This window comes from Passer montanus, unplaced genomic scaffold (assembly GCF_014805655.1).
Source record: "Passer montanus isolate IOZ18808 unplaced genomic scaffold, ASM1480565v1 scaffold26, whole genome shotgun sequence".
NCBI lineage: Eukaryota > Metazoa > Chordata > Aves > Passeriformes > Passeridae > Passer > Passer montanus.
This window is the reverse complement of record NW_024367261.1, coordinates 1,024,795-1,048,598: the sequence shown is the minus strand read 5'-3', so window position 1 is coordinate 1,048,598 and position 23,804 is coordinate 1,024,795. Positions and strand designations below refer to the sequence as shown.

Genomic DNA, 23,804 nt, shown 5'->3' with positions numbered 1-23,804 from the left:
ATCTTAGTAGATGGTGGTTTAAAAATAACCACGTAGGTTTCTCTGATGCCTAAATGGCACCCATTCTTTTTGCCTTGTAGAAAGTCTAGCATACTGTTTTCATCATCAAGTTATTTGGATAACACAACAGCAATTTAGATTAGGATTTGTTTACACAGCTAAATATGTTGAGTAATGAAATTAAAATGAGCTCTCTGCCTCTGTCACATCTGCAATAGTAACAGGCTACGTATGGTTGAGTACAAGCCTGCTGAACAGATGTTTCTTGATAAGGTATAAATCAGTGTTAGCTGCTGTTTATTGCAGCATTTTTACCGCCTTTTTCCCTGAAGGAGGGAATGTTGTCTGCACAGCAACCAGATGTGACCTGCAAGACTGTATGAAATGCTATCACAAGCCAAAACAGGTCCCATATTCCATATCAGCATCTGCAATGGCTCATCAAGTATTTATCAGATCATCTGAACATTTCTACAGGCCCTAGCATCATACCACCACCAGAATTTACTTATTATAACCTGCAATTAAAAAGGCAAGCATCCTGTAAAGCAACTGGAGCCTCAAACAGCAGATCCTATTTTAGTTTGGTTTCCTGCCTTAAGGTCGTATTTCTGAGCAGACACTGCTGCTAGATAGCAAGATACAGTGAGAGATCAAGGCAGCTGCTTTTCAGGGCATTGTAGGGAAGAGTTTCTATTTACTACCATTCTACCATAGGTGATATCAACACTTTGATGGTGACAGGGGAGGAGATTTATCTTGAACTGGTGTCTATGCAAAGAAAAGTGAGACAAGGGAGCTTCTCCCCTGGTGAAGGTGGCACAGCTTGGAGCACCTCACTAAGCTCTGCTCAGCTCAGTGGGAACAAGAGGATCTAACAGGAAAAACTTGCCAATGATCCAGCATTTGTAGACAGCCAAGCCTAGCCCAAGCCACACTGGCTCCTCCTCTGTAGCTGATGAAAGCAACACCCATGGGCTCTGAAGGTAAGAGAGTCAAACTTCACAAGAAGTACTTCTTGGAAGGTTTCTTGAAGCAAAATTTTATCTCTCTTATTGAAAAAAAAAAAAAGGGATTGGGGGTGAGGTGGGGCAGAATGGGTTTTTCTTCCCTGAACTAATCTGTGTCTCTGATTTGCTTCACTTGTTACATGGACAGAAGATCCTGTCAACACAGAAATAATGCCAAGTATTTACAGTTTAATGGAACCGAGGGACCAATTAACAACACAGAAAACCACCAGGCAGTGTATTTCTTATCGTAACAGGAGGGAAATCTTACATTACTGCTGTTCCCCCTTTTCTTAAAATAAAGCACCAGCGTTTCATCAATGATTTCTCAGTAGTAATGTTTATTACCTGCCAGTTTTACCATTGCCCATTCATCAATTGCTTTCTGTGTTCAGTCACAAAACCCATCTCTACTTGTGACCTAAAACCACCCCCAAAAAAGAAGAAAAAATAAAATAAAAAGAAAGAAAAAAAAGGAAAGAAAAAAGCAACTGTCCTTGGGGCTCCAGAGCAGCACTGCTAGAACCTGCCCTCCACCCCAAGCTCCCGAACTGCTGACTCCTCAATAGCCTGATGGATGCGATGCACCTCGTCCTGCGTTAGCGTCCTCTCTGGGTGCCGGTAAACGATACGGTAGCAGTGGCTGACCTTCTTCGTCCTACAAAACACAAACCAAAAGAGGGCTCATAAATACATCTGCCTGCAAATGCAAATACATGAGGCCAAACACTTACCCTCTGGATCATTTTTATTTGCGGTCTAATTTTGCCCTTGTTGCTTGAAAATCACCTTAATGCTAAGATACACAGTTCGGAGAGGCAGGACTGAGCTGAATTTTAATTTTGGCAGAGTACTTTGCTGAAGTCCACTTCATACCTCAACTTGTATTGTGGTGTGGTAGCTTCTTACCAGAGCAAACATCCCCCAGAGGAGGGATTCTTACCCTGTGCCACGGAAAGTAAGAGACAGAGGAGAACAGCGAACAGGAATAGAGAAAAGGGAATGACGGAGGAAAGAAAAGTATTTAAGAGTTGCTGGCTAGGCAAAGACAAGTTAGTGAAAAATCAGGACAAACCACTAAGTTCAGTAGGAGTGAAAAAAATCTCCCTCCTCTCCATCAAAAGCAGGCAGGAGCACCTAGTTGTGCAAGGGCATCTCTGTAATTGCAGTGCCTGTGTTACAGAATTTAAATGGCAGTTTTGGCATCCTTTTTAGTCTCAAATGGAGCCCACACAGCTGCTTCTTTCAAAGGTGAACACTCACTTCAATGAAAGAGAGAAAATCTGAGGGGAAAAATAATGGGAAACCAGACAGCACCAGGCAGAAGAAGCTTCCAGAGTGGCAGAACTCTGCATTTAATGGCACACAAAGGCAGTCAGCAAGCTTTGGATCATCTCTCTCCTGAAAATTGCATCATTTTAGAACCACATTTATGCTTATGATTATTTGATTAAATCTAAGGTTAGATGTGTTCATCCACAAAGACAGCTCTCAAGATATTAATTTCAACCTCAAATCCTACTAGGAACAGGCACAGGTAATTTATACCTCTGAATTGTTGTTTGATACCAATTTTGTCCCATCCAACAAGGGTAGGAAATTTGCCCTGCTCCCACTAGCAGTTTACAACAAAAAAGCTACTTCTAATTAAAGCATTTCTCCTTTTTTTGTGTGCTCTGAAGATAAAGCAAGTTAAATCTGGCTAGCACCTGAAAGGGCAAACTGCATTTCATAAAGTGTTAAGCTGACTGCAGTTAACTGCTAAAAGCCAGCCAAGAGCTTTCCCTGTGTGCAGGTTAAATGCTGCAGAAAAGTAATCTTTGAGAAAAGAGGGGGAGGTGTAACTGTGGGGAAGGTGTTGCTCTGCTCTGCTCCACCTCTTCAAAGCAGCCAAGAGGACAAACCTCGGGAAGCAAGTAAATGGAATAACAAGGATTTGGTCAGATGCTACATTGCCAGTGAAAAACTTGAGTAAGAGAGAGGGATAATTCATCGGAGCTCAACAGAAATTATTTCAAAACCAGGCGAGGAAATATCCTTAGAGCTGGTAGTATTTCAATTTTTAAAGGTGCTACAGGAATACACCTGATCAAAAACATTTGCAAATTGTTTTGGCTGAAAATCTATTTAGAAGGTGTACAGTCACAAGCTTAATCCTGAAGTTTTACAAATATTGGGAATATACCCCATGACTGAAAATTCATTATTATTTAATGTGATGTAAAAATGAGTTTGCTTAATGTAGGTGTATGCTGTGGTACATGTAGCTACTGCTTCTTCACTGGCCTTGGCTAAATGAAAGTGACAATTACTCCTGACTCAGGTGTTTCTGTGTACCCCTCCCTCCATGCTAGAGAGTGGTTCATTCCAGAACAAATTATATATGGCAGACTAGGACACAATAGTTTCTTGTGGGTGCTGTGGCAAAACAGTAGCTTTAGGATGTATTTAAATCAGGAAAGGGTAGAGGTTGTAGAGAACAGCACTGGACTAGAGTTCTGCTAGCTGCAGCTGAAGTTAAGAATTGGTGTGAGAGAACTAAAATGGGGATTGCATTAAATGTAATTAATCTAGATTTAATTATAGGCAAAAAATGAAGTTGTAACTGCTAATATACATTACTCCACATAACATGGATGCTAAATTGTATGCTATGTTTTTCTCCCACCTTTTAGCTAGGTTTATCTGCATCTCTGTTACTAATTAGAAAGAAGGAGTATAAGGGTTCAAAGCCATTTCAATAAAAGACACACTGCAAGCTTCAAAACCTTAAGCATTGTTTCCAGAGTACTATTTACTAACTTTTCAAGGGAGATTTGGAAGAGCACTTCTCAGCTCTTCCCTCCCTTAATATTTCTCCTGCTCCCAAATAAAGTATTAAGACACTGTGATTAATCCCTGCCATCAGCAGCAACTGGAAACAATTATTGTCAGCAAATAATACCTTTGCTCATTCCGTTTCTCACTTCCCTTTTATTCTGCAGAGCCACAGAGTGTTTGCCTACCTTAGCGATGGCTCTGCTTATGCATAATGAAGTCTCTGCTGCATGTCATGCTGCAGCCTGACGATACAGAAGCAGTGGCTCTCTATCCTGAGAAACAAAATTTTGAGGCCAAAACCTGCAGCAGCAGCTTCATGAGGTAAAAACAAAGAAGAAAGAAAAAAAAAAAGAGTAAAAAATGTAGAAGCTTAACAGTGAGCACAGCGGGCTTTATTTACCTAAAGCGCACCGCCAGACAAGTCCGTGCGGCTGCAGTCACGCGGACTCCTCTCCCATTAGGCTTCAGCTGATCTCAGTGTCACAAGTCTCCTCTGCACCAGCCTGCAGCTCTCAGGTAATGAAGCGCAGTGAGCACAGAGAAGCACTGCTCAAAGGGAGAAGGAAGACAGGGGTTTGTTCTGATGCCACAGGAGGAAACAGGATACAGACTGTGGACAAACAGTGGAGCGAAATAATGCCTAATGCTCTTTCATATGAGTTTTGCAGGAAAGAGCTTTGCCCCATGATTTTCAGGAATTGGCACTCAGGTGCCTTCATGTGTTAGGGAGCTGGTCCCTGCCCAGTCAGAGTCACTGTGTGGGGTCCATCTGAAGGTCAGTGTATATTTTTGGGTATTTCAGCCTGATACCTAAGCAGGACAAGAAATGAAGGGGTCTTAGTCTGCCACTAGTCTAATAAAATCAATATGAAAGCAACCTCACCCTGGTACCTGGGCTAGAATGAAAGGGTGTGGTAGGCAACAAAAATTAATACATGTGTGTTAGCTTTCCCTGCACGGAAGATCACTGAAGGATGCTTTAAATGCAACTTGGCTGGAAAGCTGATCCCAGAAGCTACAAACGGCAAAACACTTCAGCATTCTAGGGAACCTGTCTCAGGCATTACATAAGACGAAGCACAGGGTCATTTGGTAACCAAAATGTTGCATAAAGAATAAGTGCCTGGCATTGGCACTTATCTCTTCCACATGCAATACCATAACAAGAATGAAAATTTCTCCATCCTTTACTGGAAGAGGGAGATAAAAGGGGCAGCACTGAGCAGGAAACCCCTTACCTTTTAACTGTGTTCTACTTTCCATCTGCCTTAAATAAAGCACAGAAACACAGAGAGCTCTGTATGGAGGTTACCCCTGTTCTTAAGTGCTGAGGACAACACAAAACCAGACATTTTTCTAGAGAGCTGGATTTACTTTGAGGAACAGAAAACTAGAGTGACAATCGGCCACAGCATGAAAGAGCAAAAAAGAGTACCATCTCTTTTGTGTCCTGAGCAGTTCACTAAGCAGTACTACTCACCATGATACCTATACTGCACCTTTTCCTACAGAATACTTTTTTAAACGTAAAATCTACACACATGGTAGTGCAAGCATTTGAGATTTTTTTTTCTCTCTGTTAAGTGAGTCATGTTAATGAGGTTCCTTGAGGTTATCCCTGCCATGGAAATGTGTATCCTATATGCCTTCATAAGATTAATCATGTAATTCCCTTACATAAACCTTCACACAGTACTAGGTGGCTGCTACACCCTCCACAGAGATCACATGCATGGAATGACCTCAGGGAAGAGAAAGGCTTGTTTTGTTTGCCACAATGTCCTGAAAGAGGTGATGATGGGAAGAAAGGAATAAACTGTTTCATCTTACCAGCATCCTAATTGACAAAGCCATGCAGAGAGCACAGCTTTGGTTTTGCTTTGTGGCTCCAGCAGTTCCAGAATGCTTCACATTTTACGTGGAAATGGGGAAGAATACTAAACTGCAAGAAGAAGATGTCATTACCTGTTCCTTTTTGTTTTGTGCTTTCAAACCACATCCATCTCTATGACAGTATGCACAACTGCTAAATATCCTACCATAAATTTTAAACTGACAAATAGCACTCTTTGCTAGAAACCACATCATGGAAAATGGCAAAAGGCTTGTGCTGTATACCTTCTCATCAGTGGCAAATATTTCAATTACCATGGTGATATGCACATAGAATATAGCAGTAATTCTCTGAACAAAGGTCTTTCCAAAATACACATTCTCATCCATCCTTTCAAATGCTAATACTTCATCTCTCTGGAAGAGCACATTGTACACACAGCCTATTCTTAAAAAGGGACATGTTTTTGTTTAAGGTGATTTTGATGCCAGTGAAAGGCATTAGATCACCTCCAGACGAAAGAACTGTTTTACACCCACAAAAAGCAGGAAATGATCATTTCTCTTGCATACCTTCTCCAGCTGACACCTGGCAGAAGGGTGGTTCAGCTTCAAAAATAGTTCAGGCCAATATAAGTATGTTGAGAGTGTCAACCTCATTGGATTTTTTTTGGTGGTCACTTCAAAAGAGATGCATGTTCACTGACTGGTGATTGGACTGAAATATCATTCTTCTAGTTCACAAAACTGAAACAGTAATGGACTTTTTGCTCTTTTCTAATTGAACTTGGTGAAATCTGTATCTGAATACCAAACCTGAAACCTGCTTGACCTTTTCATTCTTTCTTTGGTATTAATTCCATTTTAAGCTTCTCTCTTCATGCAGGAAAAAAAAGTCAAAATTCTGTTAATAGCCAGATTATTGAGAGATAAAGAGCAGAGTAGAGCACAGTATGGGATACAAAGGCAAAAGACATAAATAACACCTTCCAGTTTAGATATTAAAAGTGGATGAAAAATGAAAGCACTTTCAGCTTCTCACTCACTGGACACTGTTAGATAGCCATAAGTACAACCTAAGTCATTGTCCAGTATTCAAAAACATTGGATTAATTCAAAAGCTTTGATGATTATTTTCCTTTTCTGCCTAAATCTATCAAATAATTTCTTGCATGCAGGAACAGATCCAAATAGACAAACACTGAAAAAAATCTTTCACAGGCTCCACTTGAAAGTTTCCTGGCTGTTAAGGTACTCACTAAATGTTTAATGGAACAGTTGAAGCAATTAGTTGTGCTTTGGCCCAAAAGTACCTTTTCTTATTTCAACAGATCACCTTGGTTTGTTGACAGAGGCCAACAAAAGAACTACCATGAGCAGTGCAAGGCTCTCTTCTGCCAGCTCCCAAGCAGAGGGAACTCTAAACAGACTGAGTTATACAAGAAATTGAGAGAGTATTTCCCTTGTGCATCCTCTCAGTAACCAGCCAAGGATACAGATAACCCATCTCAGATCCAAGCACTTCCTATTAAAAAGCTCTTAAGTCTCACAGCATCAGTAGTAATGGAATCCATTACATGCAGGCAGCAATGAAATATCACTAGGGTGAAGAAGAAAAGTACCATTCTCCATTACACTAAAAAAAAATAAAATCTAGAGTACCCACAGGATCATAAGCTAACTGTGACACAGACTTTTGCTGCCACCAAAGGGCAGAAAAAAATCTACAAAGCCTTGGGACTTGGGATTGTGTTTTTTCTTTTCATTTTAAAGACAGTGACTCATTGATTCCTTGAAGAAGGCAATGATCAGTGGTTGTAAAGCAGGTATCAAACCATTTCTCAAGGGGATGGATTCCAGCATTGGGGATGACTGCTTGTCCTCCAATCTCCATCTCTTTGGGAAAATCATCTATCAAACTCAGGGGACAGAATTCCCATCATATTTGATCAATGCCAATACTGACAAATCCATTTCATGTGGATTTAAGGCTGGATGTGACTGAGAGTTGTCCCTTTTGCAAGGTGAACTTTGTGCATTCACTTCTGGGCCTCTTCTGTTTTTAGGGGCTCACCAGTCCATTGAGTGATTCAGTTCAAAATCCTGCTCTAAATCCAGGAAGATTCAAGAGTGGGTTAGAGGCTGAATATCTTCAAGACTTGCTTAACTTTGAGCAGAGTAACTGCAGAGCAGTCACCACACCACATAAATTCAACACTACGCATGGAATAAGTCTCTCAACTTCCTAAGGCTGAGCTTTTGAGAAATGGAAGAAAGCCATGCACACAAAGATCAGAACATGTGCAAACCTGTGAGACTCAGAACAGGGTACAAACCCCTATTTTTTTTTCAGTTATTACCATGACAGGATACAAGGTCTGCACAGGTGAAACAAAGATGGGAGAAAGAAAAGTTTCGATACATACATACATCCAGTGAAATAACTTCTACCCATTGCGGTGGCAAATTAGAGAAGGTTGATTGGTAAAGTACTTGAGACTTATCTTTATGTACTAAGCATAGAAAAATAATCAGATGCTGAAAGAGAGAGAGAAAAAAATTATAGTCTCAGCATGAGACAGGACAGAATACTTGTTCTGTGAACAGTACAGGGTTTTATTTTGCTTCACTTTCCCTAAGTTTGACTGAAAAAGGTTAATGTCAAAGGCTTTTTAAAGTCTAATCTTGTTTTCACCAAAATAGAATGCAAGGAGTAACACTTTTCATTATTTGTTTAAAAATTGACCACTGGAGACTTAAACACTATCCAACCGAGCAAACAAAAGAACAAAATAACTCAATTTGGATATTCTGTCTCAGGGGAATTGCCATCTAAGCTTCCTGACCTTCTCCTTCCCTGTTTAGTTCAGAAACCATGGCAGGACTGCATTTCCCATGAGAGGCCAAGGCAAAAAGTTCCTATGATGGATCACCCACTCTCTCTGGAAAAGAAACTTGGCTGGCATAGCTGTTATTGACATACTGAGGAGAACAGAAGCACACATTACCTGGAAGTCCTGGTACTGCTGGCAGCTGAAGCATTTTGGCTACCAACCAGGAAATTCTAAGAAAAAGTCACATTTTCAGTGAGTAAACCCATAATAAATCATTATATTTTCTGCCATTGCTGGTTCTCCTGCTTTCTCCACATTTTTCTTGACCTCCTAAATACCTGGTAATTTAGGGGTGGAAGAAGATATCTCCAGCAGCCACAGGCTCTGTGGTTCTGGCAGAACTTTGTGACTTGGGTATCTCATCCACAACCCTGTTGTGCCCTTCCAGGACAACTGTCTGTACTGGAGACGATGAGGGACACAACCTGTTTGCAAAGAGCAGCTCTGGAAGACACACTTTGTAGAGCTGTGCTTCTTGTGCAAAGACATTGTATTCATCTCCCTCTGAGCCAGCACGTGTAAGAGGATGCAAGAAGCTTTGGTCCTCCTCCTATCAAACCATGAAATTAATAATTCCATTTCTGGCCCTTAGCCGCAGCAGGGTCACTCTAAACTTTCCAACCACTGGCAACTACCTGTACTTAAGAGTAACAATCCATCCTAATATTCTGAATAAATCCAACATGAGAGGTGAATTTGGACTCTTTAAAATGCTTTCTAAAATATTTATAATAAAAATGTTAAGTGTGATACCTTTTCAGTTCTTCTGAGTGAAAGATCAAAGATGAGAAGTATAAATATTTAGCAGTTTTTTCTGCCAACTAGATGTTAATACTAAAGGCTACAAAAAGTATTACTAAAAATAACATTGCTGTCAAATTAAAACATATTTCCTAATCAAGTAAAAAGGGAATTTATATGAGAATTTAAACAATTCATTTTCCTAAGAAATGAAGATGGATGGTAGTGACAGCTGGTTTAGATGTATCTCCACTGAGCACTAGCAGAAATCAGGGTCTAGACGACAGACAAGTGCATGGGAAGGCCTGAATGCTGTTTCAGACTCTTGTATAGATTTCTTCACTGGGATTAGTGGTTTTGTCCTCACCAGGCCCAGAAGGTAGATGTTTAAGGTCCTTTTACACTTGTTGTAAGTTAAAGTAAAGATGGACATGGCTCTGGACTCAGCTAAGAACTTAAATGTCCAAGGTCCCACAGAAAACTGATGAGAGAGAGGAGGCTTGGACAAGTGCAGGCACAGACCCTTTGAGTTACCCTTCTTCCAAGTTACCCTTCCCATTCACCCACACTTCCAGTCACCCTTCTTTACTGCACAGTTGTACAGCAATCCTGGAAAGCAAAACAGGCTATGGCACCAGAAAACAACTCATCCCATACAGAGTGGACAGGGCAGGGGAGAGTGGAGAGACAACATCAGGACAACCAAATATGTTGTTTCTTAACTGATAAACTAAGCCCAAACCAGAAGAAAACAGGATGGGGACAAGAAGTCAGCAGGAGCAGCTGAGTTAACCTCAGACTAGAAGACAAAAGGGACTTTAAAACAGAAAGCAGAGGTTAAAAGAAATCACTTGTTCCTTTCCTTTTTTTGAGGAAAAGCAATACATTAAAAGCATCTGCTCCACTGGTCAGCCTGCAGCACCTGAATGCAACTTAAAACCATCTGTAGATCTGTGTGTGCAAACAGAGGGGGTTTCTCAATGGGGCTGCTTACAGTATCTGTCAAAGCTGGTAAAAACCCTGCAGCTACTTGCACAATTAAGTGCTGCTTGCTATGTCCTTCCAGTTCATAAGTTATTTTTCTTCTCAGAATTGTCAGGTTTTATGAGCCTTAATCTGGCTAACTGGATTTTTTTTGGAGAGGCAGAAATCCACCACTTTCCCTCTCTGAGGATAGAGTGGTTCCACACAGACAGCCACAAGAAACCTGTTCTCATCGTTTTTCTGACAGCTGCTGCCTTGGAAAGACGACTCAGAGAAAGTCCTCAGAGTAGAGGAGAACTGCTGGCTAGCAGATTAAACTACTGTTAACACACTGGAAAACTGTCAGGCTGTTAAACTTTTCTCCTGCCAGATCCCATTTGTACAGGTAATACATTTGGACCATGATGAGAGACAAAGAGTATGGATCTTGTAGGTGAGGTTTTCCTAGTTATTTTGCATGGAACAATGGGGAAAATATTGCAGCACTGTTGAAACTAGCCAAAAGACGACAACATATGCCAGTGAGGTGCACTGGCCAGAACTTTAACAGCTATCAAAATGAGCAGTCGTTTGGGAAACTCTAGCTGTCATGTTTGGCATGTTGCCCCTTTAATATTATGGTTGCTCTTTATGAAAATAAAAAATGTGTATATGCTGGGAAGTATGCATAGTGCACACCTCCTACAGTGAGAAAATATATGAGCATCATGCAATAAAACATCCTGTGGGCATGAAGATTAAAAAGTCAGGGCACAAAATGAAATGCATCATTCTGTTGGTAAAACAAAATTATTGGTCTGCCACTCAAGAAAGGAAAGCAAGCCACTGAGGCACTACACTAGGAAGATCAAAATACCACTTTTGCTATGACTTTACTAAAAAAGGCCAAGCAATCCTCCCACTAGCAGGAATTAGTATCAACAAAGAAGGAATAAGATCTCAGCACAGAATAGTGAATTCACAGGGAGCATTAGAGTAAACGAAACATTCTCAAGTTGTCCAAGACGTGAACTTTGCCCTAAAGCACTTCAGGAAGGAGCAGAAGGAATCTCAAGGTTGTTATCAGTTGTCTTTGAGAGTTCACAGAGGACAAGTAAGGTACCAAATGTTTCACAAAGGTCAGAGTGCTTATTTTTGGAAATGGAGGAAAAGCCCCAAAGCTAGGAAGCCACAGAAACTATGAACCATTTGCTTTTACTTTAATTTCCCAGAAAAACTCTGAGGTAGCTAATTACCTCAGTTAGTTCGGGCATGGTGTTAATAATGCCAAGGTTGTGGGTCTGAGCCCTGTATAGGCCATTCACTTAAGAGTTGAGCTTGATGGTCCTTGTGGATCCCTTCCAACTCGGATTATTCTGTGAATTTGTGAAATGGTTTGTAAGCATACAATGATTTTTTTAAAAGGTAGAAAAAATAGAAAACATGGATGTATTGATTAAATCTGGTCAAAACAACCTAATTTCCATTTATGAAGGGATAATTTCCATTTATGAAGGGATATCAGGCTAATAAATCAATAATCAATAAGTGAAATGATAAATTGCAGGAAGTAGTATGGAGAGTAGGTGAATGTGTAGATATGTGCATCTTTAACAGTGTTTATGTTTAACAGTGAGTTAAACCAGGTAAGAAAAAATGGTCTAAGATCAACATGTCACAAAACATGGTTCCACTGGCAGATACAAGTAGTTTCAGACAAAGCTGCAAAATTTTAGGAAAAAAAAATTAGGCATTATAATGAAAAGTGAAAAAACCAAGAAAAATACTAAATCCAGTTCATAAAATGAGGTATTAAAAATCTGCCTTCCTAAAAGTTTCACCATAGAGGGAACTGCATATAGATGGATGAGAAAACTGGTGATAAATACTGGCGGTTACTACAAAAAGGTGATCTTGCAAGTAGGTGTAGTACTTGTCAATAATTTGTTGTTTCTGGGAGCAGTTATCCCCAGTTCAGCCAAATCTGAAGGATCATTCTTGTAGGGTTCTTCAACCTGGCTCCTGGATGATGGAGTACTTTCACTAATGGAAGAGGTGACACTGCAGAAGCATTTGTCAACTGGCATATTACATTAAGTTGGGTAAAATACTGAGTATAACTGAAGAAAAGGTTAGAATAATCCCAACAAAATTAAGAAGCTGGAGGATACAGTTCAACCAGAACAAGTGAAAGCTGCACTGTCACATTAATATTTTCTGAAAAATCCATTTGCCCAGGATTTTTCTCCTGGGAAGCTGAGAAGCCTCAGAGAGAAAGGAAAACAACAATTATCCCATTTGATTCTCCTGTGTTTTGCTCCTTTGGAATGTGGTCGGAGATTGTTTACCCACAGGTGATTGTTTCATTGGTTTGTGGTGTGAATTATTTTGACTCAATGGCCAATCAGTGCCAAGCTGTGTTGGGACTCTGGAGAGAGTCACAAGGTTTCATTATTATCTTTTTAGCATTCTGTAAATATCCTTTCTGTATTCTTTAGTGTAGTTTAGTATTCTTTAATACAATACAGTATCATGAAATAATAAATTAGACTTCTGAGAACATGGAGTCAGATTCATTCCTTCTTTTGGGGGCCCTGCAAATACAATACTGCACAAAGCATGGAAGGACCACACGCAACCATGAGCTGCAGGTGAACCTGCGATGTTGCTGGACAACACAAGTTACAAGGCAAGACTGAGAGAATATAGGTGGCTCAGCCTAAAGAACAGAAATCATGAAGACATCCTTTAAATACCTAAAATGCTGCTGCACAGGGTTAGGTACTAATCTTTCATCAACATTCACAAGCAGCTGGAGACAAAAGTAATGAGCTCATATTGCAGAAATGTTCAGCTTCAAAATTCACTTGGAAAGGCGGCTGGAGTCCCCTTTGCTGGAAGTCTTAAAGGACTGGTTATACAAGTGTCTGTCAGGAATGCTATAAGTAGAGCTGATCCTGTTTTGGAGTAGGAGGATGAACTAGGTGGCAGTACTCTTCAACTCTTTAGCATAACGTAATGTAACAGTCTTTAAAATGCAGAAAGTTACTTGAGTAGCAAAGATAGCTCCCTATAGCTCCAACTTAACACACCTCCAGCATTTTTTTTATCCCCGGAAAGTGATGTAACCTCTTTAAACCAGCAACTCTATCATCAGCCTTATGGGCCAGTGTTGAAAGAGAGCACATAGGAAAGCAAAGTGCTGCTCAGTTACCTTTCACTACCTAAATCAACAAAACAAACAAACAAGAAAGCAAAGACACAGAAAAGTCCGCTCTATAAGACAGCATCCCAAAGGGAGACTGTCACTCACCTGCTTGTCCCATTTGCTTCAGGGTTGAGAGATGCCTTAGGAAAGCTCTAAGGAACAGCCACAGAAGATGCTGCGTATCTTTGATAGGCTGAACTGCATTCTTTCTTTTAAACATTTCTGAGTTTATATCAAGAGGTTAACCCTTTGCTTTCAGCTTTCCAAGTTCACATTAAACCATAGACAATTTTAAAATAAGGGAAAAGTCTTTCTTCTAACAAAACAATGTTGCAAACAAGCCTGTTGAGATTCTTCACTCCAAAGCAATTTTGGAAGTCCAGGGACTAGGAGACATCTGAGACACCAATCCTTAAATCAAGATTGCCAGATTGACCCCACTCTGGGGGCTGTGGCCTTCTGACATAGAAGCCAATCAACTTTATGCCCTGTTGGAGGTGGTGAGACTGAAAAAATGCAGAGGAAATGGTATGTCCTAGGCTATACTGCAGATCAGCTAATCTCTTAATAGAAACATCTGGAAATCTCAACTCATGGAACCCCAATACAATGCTCTGAATAAGCACCCACGTTCCCCTCATATTCCTACATGCTATCCTGGCCTCCCTCTCACTCACTCACTGCTCTGTATTCACTTCGTGAATCTGCTCCTTATGCAGACAATGACTGTGAGGAAGGGCCACCTCTCATCTTACCTACCTACACTGCCTTCCACAGCACAGGATGAGAAGCCACCAAAATAACCCCATCTACTTGTATAAGAATATGTGTATGCAAGTGTGCATAACCAACTCAGAATATTTTGTGATACTTTCCTAGCCATTGCTGGAAAGGCTAGGTTTTTTATTACCCTTCACAAGTTTGCTTGGACTGATAAGACTGCTAGTTTTTGGGAATCCTTGATGTTTACTAAATAATTTTCAGGGATTAAATGTTGATCTCATAAAAGTGTCATTGCATATGTGTTCTTCTGTTCTTACATGAAATATGAAGCTGCCAAGGAACAAATAAACTATTTATGACTTATCCTGTACAGTAACAAAGAATGGCTTAATGGGGGCACATACTACTTTTGAATGTACTACAGTCTGTTCTTCCCTGAACTGGAAAGTCTCTTAACCAAGTTTAAGCTCTATACTCTCCCCTCAGAAAGAGATCACATTCTTGACACGACTGTCTGAATCACAGCAGAAAGACCTCCATGCCACAGGTTCCTGCACCACAGTCCCCCAAACCTGCCTTACTTGTAGGTAATTCAGTGTAGGTCACACACAGCAACCATTAACTCAGATGTCTAACTGAAATGAACTCAAGTTATTCTTACATTACTGACTTTAGAGTTATGGAAGACATGACTGGTAATATACATTAGATGCAACAATTTGGCGGCATGACCTTAAACACCATCATGTCTGCTTGCGGACCTTCTTCATTGGAGCTACAGTAACATACTAGAGGAAGGAGACATTCCTTCTGAGATTATAGGGAGTTACACCTAAACAGTTGCCTTGTCACGTGCCCCTGGGAGGTTCACTCCATTAAAATCAGCAGAGGTTGTTCGCTACCTTGCCTAATTTGACATACCTAGCCAGGATGGCTGGTGTTCTAACATTATGTTTGAATACATATTCACTACTGAAGAACATGAAACTTATGGGACATTCAGTGCTGAGAGGGTTGCAGAGCTATTCATGCTCCCTTCTGCATCCACTGTGTCTCTCCACTGCACTCACATGGAAAAATTCCCAGCCAGTGAAAACTTCTCTCTGCAGAGATGGCTGAACCAACTCAGGTGCCATGTGTGTTCATTCAGTGAGAGAATGTACTTCCCTAAAATGGAAGAGACATCAGAAATTACACTGTAGCCCTTATTGAGAAGAAGATGGAGACTAGAATAATCCTGTGACTTTTTGCACTGTAATCTCCACCAAAAGGTGAAGACACAGAGACAGTTTGGACAACGCAGTAAAATCAGATTGCTGAGCAGCATGAAGTAGAGAGAGACATCTGCAGAACTTGCTCCTGAAACCCACACAGTTTTCATTCACAGTATATCATGATACTTGATGCTATTGTGATTTTACTTTAGCATCCACTTAGGAAAAGGTTAAAAGGATCTACCCCTGACTGCAATAAATCCACCATAGTAGTTGAAGCACCAGTCCAAAGCACAGGTTGCAAGGGCTTGGACAGTCAAAACATTTATAAGCATTTTTGGCTGGATGAAAGCTTTTTTATATTACTGGCACATCTGCACCGGCAGGGACAAACTTAGTCTCCTGTATCTCAACAGATCTCAGTTCTGATTTTGTATATCTCACAACACATTACAGGAACTCCACAGGGAAGCATGGAAAGAATCTGGATGAGGCTCAGCATCCACCTACAAAGCCCATGGTTAGATCCATACTGTGTTGGATCAATCTTTCAGTTTTGTTGTTGTTTTTATTTTTTAAAGGTTGAGTCTGTATCTACTTTCTTTTCCACAAACTGGGTAAGCATTTCAGTAGCACCTGGTTGAGGCAATAAAACTGAGCAGCAGTTTTGCACCTCCTTCTCCAATCCTGTCTCCAGGTGCTTCTCAGATTTGCCCTACTGCACCTAAACCAGCACATCTGCCTGAGTGGCTGCACACGTGATGAACCACAATAGCAAGCTGATGGGGTTGAAAAATGATCAAATTCTCAATCTGAGTCACTGAATGGCCTCTCCAGACTCTCTGCCAGCACAGTGCAGAGATGAGAACAGCACAAAGAAAGACTTAGCCCTCAGGAAAAACACATGTGGAAACAGGGGCTAAAATCACAAGCTGGTAAATCACTGAATTCACATAAACAGTAATGCACATGCTCCTTTATTCCCCCAAGTTCATGTAAAACCATGCTATACATCTAAATGAAATTCAGATATAAGGGAGAGGAAAAACCCTATCTGGCTGTCCCCAAAAGCTGCTGAGTCAAAGCTCCTGACCTGTTCCCACTGAAGGCAATGGGATGACATCTCTTTCTGCCAACTGAGGATTCAGCTGATGTTTCACAAAACAACAGGGACAGGTCCCTTGGTAGCAATGTTTTTAAAACTGATGAGCAGAAGCAGCCAGTTAAATCCTCTTCTTAAAAATGATGATACACCAGTTTAGTTAGGAAATGAATGAATGTGAACAGGACAGCAAGAGAAGAGGTAAGCAAAAACTGCTATAACGGCTGAACTTTGCAACACTGCAAAGTCTTTTGCCATCAGATAAGACTGAGGTCAGTGGTCTGAGCTGATCTTAGGTATGTAGGATCCTTCACAGGGCCTCTGTTCTAGCACAGATTTCATTCTGTGCAAGTGAAATTGTCCTTTCTGACAAACATAATGCACATCCTCAAAAAGGAGGACTGTGTTTGCAAGCTCATTCTCAGTATTTCATCAAATATAGCAAAAATTATTAAGTTACTGCCATTGAAGACTAATCTGTTAAAAATAATTGCCTTTAACTATTCCCCTGTATGGTGGGACATTAGCCCTAGCTGACTGGTGGTTTTTGAACACTGAAAAACACGGTTGGAAAAAAGTAGGGTGTGGGGATCAAGACTTAGAAATATTAATGGTGAAGCACTCCTTTGCTGAGAGAAGGCATGACTGCCTTTAATGAACAGTTACATGGAGGATGTGAGATAATCTAAGTGGGACTGTTACGAAATTTAACTATGAGATACTTTGAGTCATGATCTATAAAGCTGCTAACTGGGTTCACTAAGTTGTTGAGTCATTACCATATAAGACTGGGCTGCTCTGAAATCCATCTGGCTAAAGGCATTGAGTGGTTTGCTTTTGGTTAGAGAAGATGGAAATGAGCACACTTGCACATGAATTTTCAAGAATGAAGAATTAATAATAAAAAAACATCAGCCACAATTACATACCATTCACACGAAAAATATTGTGTCATTTATATTTTAATTAAAGCTGTCCTGAGACTTAGAATTTGCAGGAATGAAATTAGCATGGATTTTTAATGTTCTGAGAAAAAAAACAAAACAGTACATTCTCTGACTTAAGTATCTCTTATGACATCAACTCAAAATAAAATGAGGACTGGGCAGAAGGATGGTGGATACTACATATAAATGACTGATCTTCCACATTTTAGAATATTTTCACACTCAAACTGAGATGCTAAATCAGCTTAGAACTTAACAGGAAGAAAGTAAAAAGAAAAGAATTTAAAAAACCATCACTGTAGATCTAATTCATTCTGGAGTAACTACTCCAGCAAAGACCCAGGGCTGAGCAAGTCAGACAACTCTATTATCTTTCATCTGAAGAAAGTGTGATTAGTGGAGGAAATGTCACATTTACACTTAAAAATTGTTTCAAAGGCAACTTGTACCTTTTGGCACAACTCAGCCATTTAAAAAATACTGCAAGAGAAAGAGGCAGATATAGCAAAGAGCACTCCTTTTTATGATTTCTCACCCTTGTATTAAGCCACAAGTTCATCTTGAATATTCAGTGTCTCAGCAGTTGGCATTTCCCAGGCAGCAGGGCAGAGCTGCTCTCTGTTGGACCTCAGGGATGCAGTGCCAGGGCTCTCAGAGATGAAGGCTCCCTGCACAGAGCCTGCCCCATGGAGCACCAGCCTGTGATGCAGCGCAGAGCAGCAGGACATGGAGCAAGGGGGAGCTGCACTTTGTTCACCCCCTCTGCTGTGGAAGGGGAGAGCTGGTCTCCCAGCTCTACAGCATGTGGGAAGGGGACAAACATGGTCAAACTGCATGGAGGAGGAACATTTGCTAACAAACACACATCTTCAGAGATTTCCCTCAAAGGTCACATTGACAGCATTACATAATATAAATTGAGTTTCTTCTGAAGATGTCTGTGCACACTCACCACCAAGAGATCCACAGTGTTACTCCCAACTGCAGCGCTGTCTTGAGCAGTGCGACATTCATGACCATTACACACGGACACCCTACAGCCCTTACAGGTTTTGTGGTTGGGTTTTGTTTGGTTTTTGGATCTTTTTCCCTTTAAATGGCAACTACTCTCAGTCTTCTTTTTCTGGCTTTTCACTTTTTTTTCCCCTTCTACTTTCATTTTGGCTTGGCATTTGCTGGCATTTACCTGTGAAGCCTGCACACAGAGCCAACTAAAGTTTTGCGGGAAATTCAAAGGAAATGAGATGTAAAACTTACCAAGAAGTACTTTCAGCACAGAGGTACCAACTTCATGGTCACCCTCACTTGTAACTCCCTGGAAACATCACACAAACCAAGAAGCACAGGAGCTTGGAGAGGATTCACAACTCCATCTCTTTTGGCACCTCTCTCTCATCTTCATGTTACTAGGACCTTTGATGTACCTATTCATTTATTTTTTTTTTACTTTTCAACTCATTTAACGACCTTTGATAAATGGAGGACCCTCCACCATTACATATTTCAAACAGAACACCACAAAAGATCAAGTTAATCTAGACAAATGTGATCCATCCATACTGTAATTCTGATATTAAATGACCACAGCATTTGGCTTATGGCATAAAGCCCCCATGCATTCCATTCACTGGGCTTCAGACATTCCAGCTGAGGGATTGTGTGGCTTCCAAATGTTACCACTGTAAGAGTGAATGGACTGGGCTGAAACTTTAGAGACTTGTTTCCATCAGGAAAGGAACCAAACCCACACTTTGCTGAAAATTTACCCTCTCTTGTGTTACAGACATACCAAAGCAAACACAGTAATCATGATGTTCACGGGTTTGCCATTCCATTCAGGACAAGCATACCTTCCTCCTCTCTGCCTTCCCAAATGAGCAGAAACCAGGCACACTTGGTTTCAAGAGATAGAAAGCAGCACTGAGAGCAGGTTCAAGGAAGCGAAGGACCAACAGAAAGAACTAGCTGGTCTTTTGCTAGGAACTAAGAAGGGTATCTCAAGAGTTGCAGACAAAGCCAAAAAATGAAATGTAAGTGTAGTCACATACCGTGATGCTTGATCTACAGAGAATTATTGAGTTATGATTCAGCAACTGAACAGCTGAAAGCAACAATGTTCATGTTTCTACCCATTCCCCCAGTACAATAAAATATATTAGCATTAAATGGCTCCTGTAAAAAACATTTAAGGATGTGAAAACTTCCAGGCTATGCAGATGAGCAGAGAGGTGGCAATTCATTCAGCTACAAAAATGGGATCAATTCCAATTACAAGTTCATGCCTTATTTATAGCAGTATTGCCTGCCTAAACTAACATATTCATCTCTGATAAATACCAGACATCTCTGACCATGGCAGGATATCAGAAGAGGAAGCAGAGCTGAGTAGGACAGTGAGTGACAAGGATTTACTGAATGTCATTCAATGAATCATTTAACCTCATTGCAAGTGAAGAGAAATGCAGACATCTCGCTCAGCCTTTCTAAGAAGCTCAATTCAATGGAAACTCCCATCCAAATAAAGGGCTCTGAAATCCCTGCAGAATGAAACAGAAGTATTTGCCATACCTGGATTCCATGTGCAGGACCATCTCTGTCAATACCTGTAGTCCTGCTGCAGGACTGCTCAACTCTTACATGTTAGACAACGTGGCTTCTGAAAGGGAATCTGGCAGTGTGGCAACACAGGCTGAGACAAAACTCCCACTACAAACCTCAGAAAATAAAGAGGATAAAACTTTGTGCATAAATGTATAAATGCTTTTCAATATATTTATTGAAGTAATATATTGTGTGTCTAAATTTCCTCTTCATCAGATATTTCAATACAGAAAAAAAACAGTCTATTGTGAAACAACAGGGCAGACTGGATGGGTGATTTATCAGACTTGAGAGCAGTGACTAGCAGCTGATCTGCTAAAGCACAGACATTCCAGCTGAGGGATTGTGTGGCTTCCAAATGTTACCACTGTAAGAGTGAATGGACTGGGCTGAAACTTTAGAGACTTGTTTCCATCAGGAAAGGAACCAAACCCACACTTTGCTGAAAATTTACCCTCTCTTGTGTTACAGACATACCAAAGCAAACACAGTAATCATGATGTTCACGGGTTTGCCATTCCATTCAGGACAAGCATACCTTCCTCCTCTCTGCCTTCCCAAATGAGCAGAAACCAGGCACACTTGGTTTCAAGAGATAGAAAGCAGCACTGAGAGCAGGTTCAAAGCACAACAGGCAAAAAAAGTCTGTGTCCCCTGATCCATCATGGTGTAAAAAGTGATAGGTCTAAACACAGATATGATAAATCTAAACTGTGGTCTTTGATGTAGCAATGCCTGCAAAGGTTACCTGCAAAACTGAAAGACACCAGCCAACTGTTTTTGCATGAAAAGGACAATCTCCAAGAGAAGATAAAGGGTATCTGTGTGACTTTCCTGCTAGACATCCTCCAAAGCCACGGACTATTCTTCTTCCCACAACAAATACCACAGCCTTTTCATGTGGAAATAACAGATAGCAAGGTCTGCAAGAGCAGCAGCCCTTGCCCTGCTCACTCCTGTGGCAGCACCACGCTTGCTTTGTGGCTGCACAGATGGTTATGCAGGCAAAGGATACCCAGTCAGATGAAGCACAACCCTCCCACCCTACTGCTTTTTTGGAGGACAGGTTCTCAGCTCAATCAGTCCCCTGATTTAAATGCCATAACACAGTGGATGGCATGAATGAAGGAGTGAAGACTGGGGATAGCTAATTAAAACACAAAACCACAAGTTTTTGGCATGGTCTAAGATCGTGGTTCCAGGGCCAATCTCAGAGAATGTCAGCTCAGCTCCTGCCTACCTTGGGCTCTCCAAAGCGACAGCTAACACAAGATGTGATGTCTTCCATGGGTACCACCTGCGACAGATGCTTGAACATCTCAACCTCTCTTAAGTTTGACTGAAAACTTCTGTGTGGGTTACTGCAATGCGAATGATACTGCTAGCCTGTAACCCATAACAGAACCAAGAGAACACTGAGCTGGATTCATCTTGCAGTACATTTATTTTGTAAGCAATTCTTTTTCTGTTCCTCATAGTTACAGAGACTCATGGGAGACCAAGCAGAAATCAGTGGGATTTGGGATGTTTGTCTGGCTGGAAGCATAAGAGAATCTGATTCATTTGTGTTTTCTTTCCAAAAGGCAACAGCCATCAAGCAATCACAAAATAGTGTCACGATTAAACAACTGATCACAGGCGAGCGTGGGGATGCCCACACACAGTAAATCCGCCCTGCTGCTTCCTGGGAAAGTTTGCAGCCTGTGCCAGGTTCTGTAATGCTGTGTTAGACTGCTCCCTGTTCTCAAACTAGCTCATGCACAGGCTTTCTAAAAGCAAGGCAAGCCCTTTATTTAGATCATCCATTTGTATTTACATTTTTAAAGAGACAATTGTGATTTTCCAAATAAATAATAGAGCCCAAAGAACACATACAAATATTGAAACTCAATTTGGTGGAAACAACTACGTATCTTGGTTTAACTTTCACATTGGAATAATTCAGCAAGAAAAAAACCACCAAGTACTTCCAATACTTTTGTGTTTGTTGAAAATTGCCAATAATTTTTGTTGCAAAAACATTTTCCTTCCACTTTCAACATTCCTCTGAGACAAGAGCAAAAATAGTTTAACTGTGAAAATGATCCATTTTACAGGCATCAAACTATTTTTAAATCCTACTCCTCAGTCTGCTCCTCTATGCCTAGATCATCAGTAATTTATTTATGAAATTCTCTGAGGAAGGGAGTGTGCAAAGAAAAGGTAGGTGGGAAGCAAAAAAAGCCTACATATATATATATATATAAAATATATATGTATATATATAAAAAATAGATATATATGTTCATTCCCTAAAGGGGAAGTTACTGGGTGCCAAATTCTGACCTCTGACACAACACAAGCACCACCTTACTACTAGCATGTCTTTGTTGAAGTCAATGAGATGCCCAGTACCACCTTGAGAAGCAGAACCCAATCCTAATGCTGAACATGCAGAGCTATGGAGGAAGCAGCAGACCTAAGCGTCGCATCCGTCTATTCCATGACATAAACCTTTGTAAGGCCACAGGAAAATGAGACAGGGGTAAGTAGGAGAGCATGCTCACTGACTGCACTTGAGAGGAAAAGGAGTAACACCACAAAGTTTGCAGGTGGAAGTAGGCAAACTGAAGGTAAACTGACAAGGGAGATCTGTGATGGCATTGAGGACCACTTGAAGCACTCGCCGAAGCTGGTAACCAAAACCCATATGCACTTAAGTCTTAAAATGGGACCTAATCCCAGGGGAATATGTTTGGAGGACTGGACTGGGATTCTACTCTGTTTCAATATAGCAAAATCAGGTGATACTGAGATCAGCTGACCACCAGGCTTTGGTCCTTCTGTGAGCCTTTCTTTCCTTCTGGTACACTAAGAGAGTGGGTGGCTGTATGGCTTTCCTCCTGCTCCTTTGCAGGGACAGTGCTGCAGGAAGTATTCTTTGGGAGGAGGAATTACACAGGTACTCCTTTAAAAGGCACAAAACTGCTACAGGATCAGCAGCTTAAAGACAGCTAATAAATCTTTAACTTCAGTACTTTCCTTTAATGGAAGTCTTGTGAAGCTATGATCCTATATCCAGGTTCAAAAGAAGCAAACTTCACTTCTGAACATCTGAATGACTCTAGGCACTCTTGTCAAATGTGGGTGTTGCAGGACTTGTTAAGAATTCTTGCCTGCATAAGGTATTTCCCGAAACCCAGAATGAAAATATTCTGTTAGTGGAATACAAGTCCAAGCTCATTTTTAAAGCAAGAACTGTTGATCCCAAATCAACGAAGCAGAAGATTTTCATTACATGGAGCACAGAAGGAAATGCTTGTCAGATATGTCTCAGGAAAATTTCCTTACAGGAACATGTTGTGCTCATATAGAGGAAGGGCCTATTTTTAGGAAAAGAGCCTGAAGATTTCATACATTTGTTTTGATGAACTGCCCTGAAGATTTTCTGTATTGGTTTTTCCAGAGAAGGAGATTGTACAAAGAACTGTTCTGCATAGGATGCTACCTCTATTAGAAAAAGACGAGCACCAAATGCACATTTTAATGTCACACAGGACACAGTTTAGACTATGGTAGCAAGAAAGGCAGAGAGAGGCATTTCAGAGCCTGTGCACTCCTTTGCAAAGGCAAAAAACAGACAAAAATAATTGAAATTCCTGCAATGTGAATTTTGTCTCTACTCTCAGTTCTAACAGAACGAGGCATGAAAGCACAAAATGAAAGCAAATAGACCTGTTGAGAAAAGACGGGGAGAAAAGCATGGCAT

At 40.8% G+C, this 23,804-nt stretch overlaps 1 protein-coding gene across 3 annotated transcripts in view; it reads right to left on the bottom strand.

Moving 5' to 3' along the window:
- Window positions 1-1,331: 1,331 nt before the first annotated feature.
- The window catches only part of FARS2 (phenylalanyl-tRNA synthetase 2, mitochondrial), a 232,453-nt gene continuing 209,980 nt past the window's right edge, over window positions 1,332-23,804 (bottom strand). For all 3 annotated transcript variants that reach the window (XM_039712040.1, XM_039712041.1, XM_039712043.1), the window contains one exon: window positions 1,332-1,668. In XM_039712040.1, the coding sequence (XP_039567974.1) occupies window positions 1,530-1,668 (139 nt within the window). In that variant the 3' untranslated portion in view covers window positions 1,332-1,529. The remainder of the gene's footprint in view (window positions 1,669-23,804) is intronic.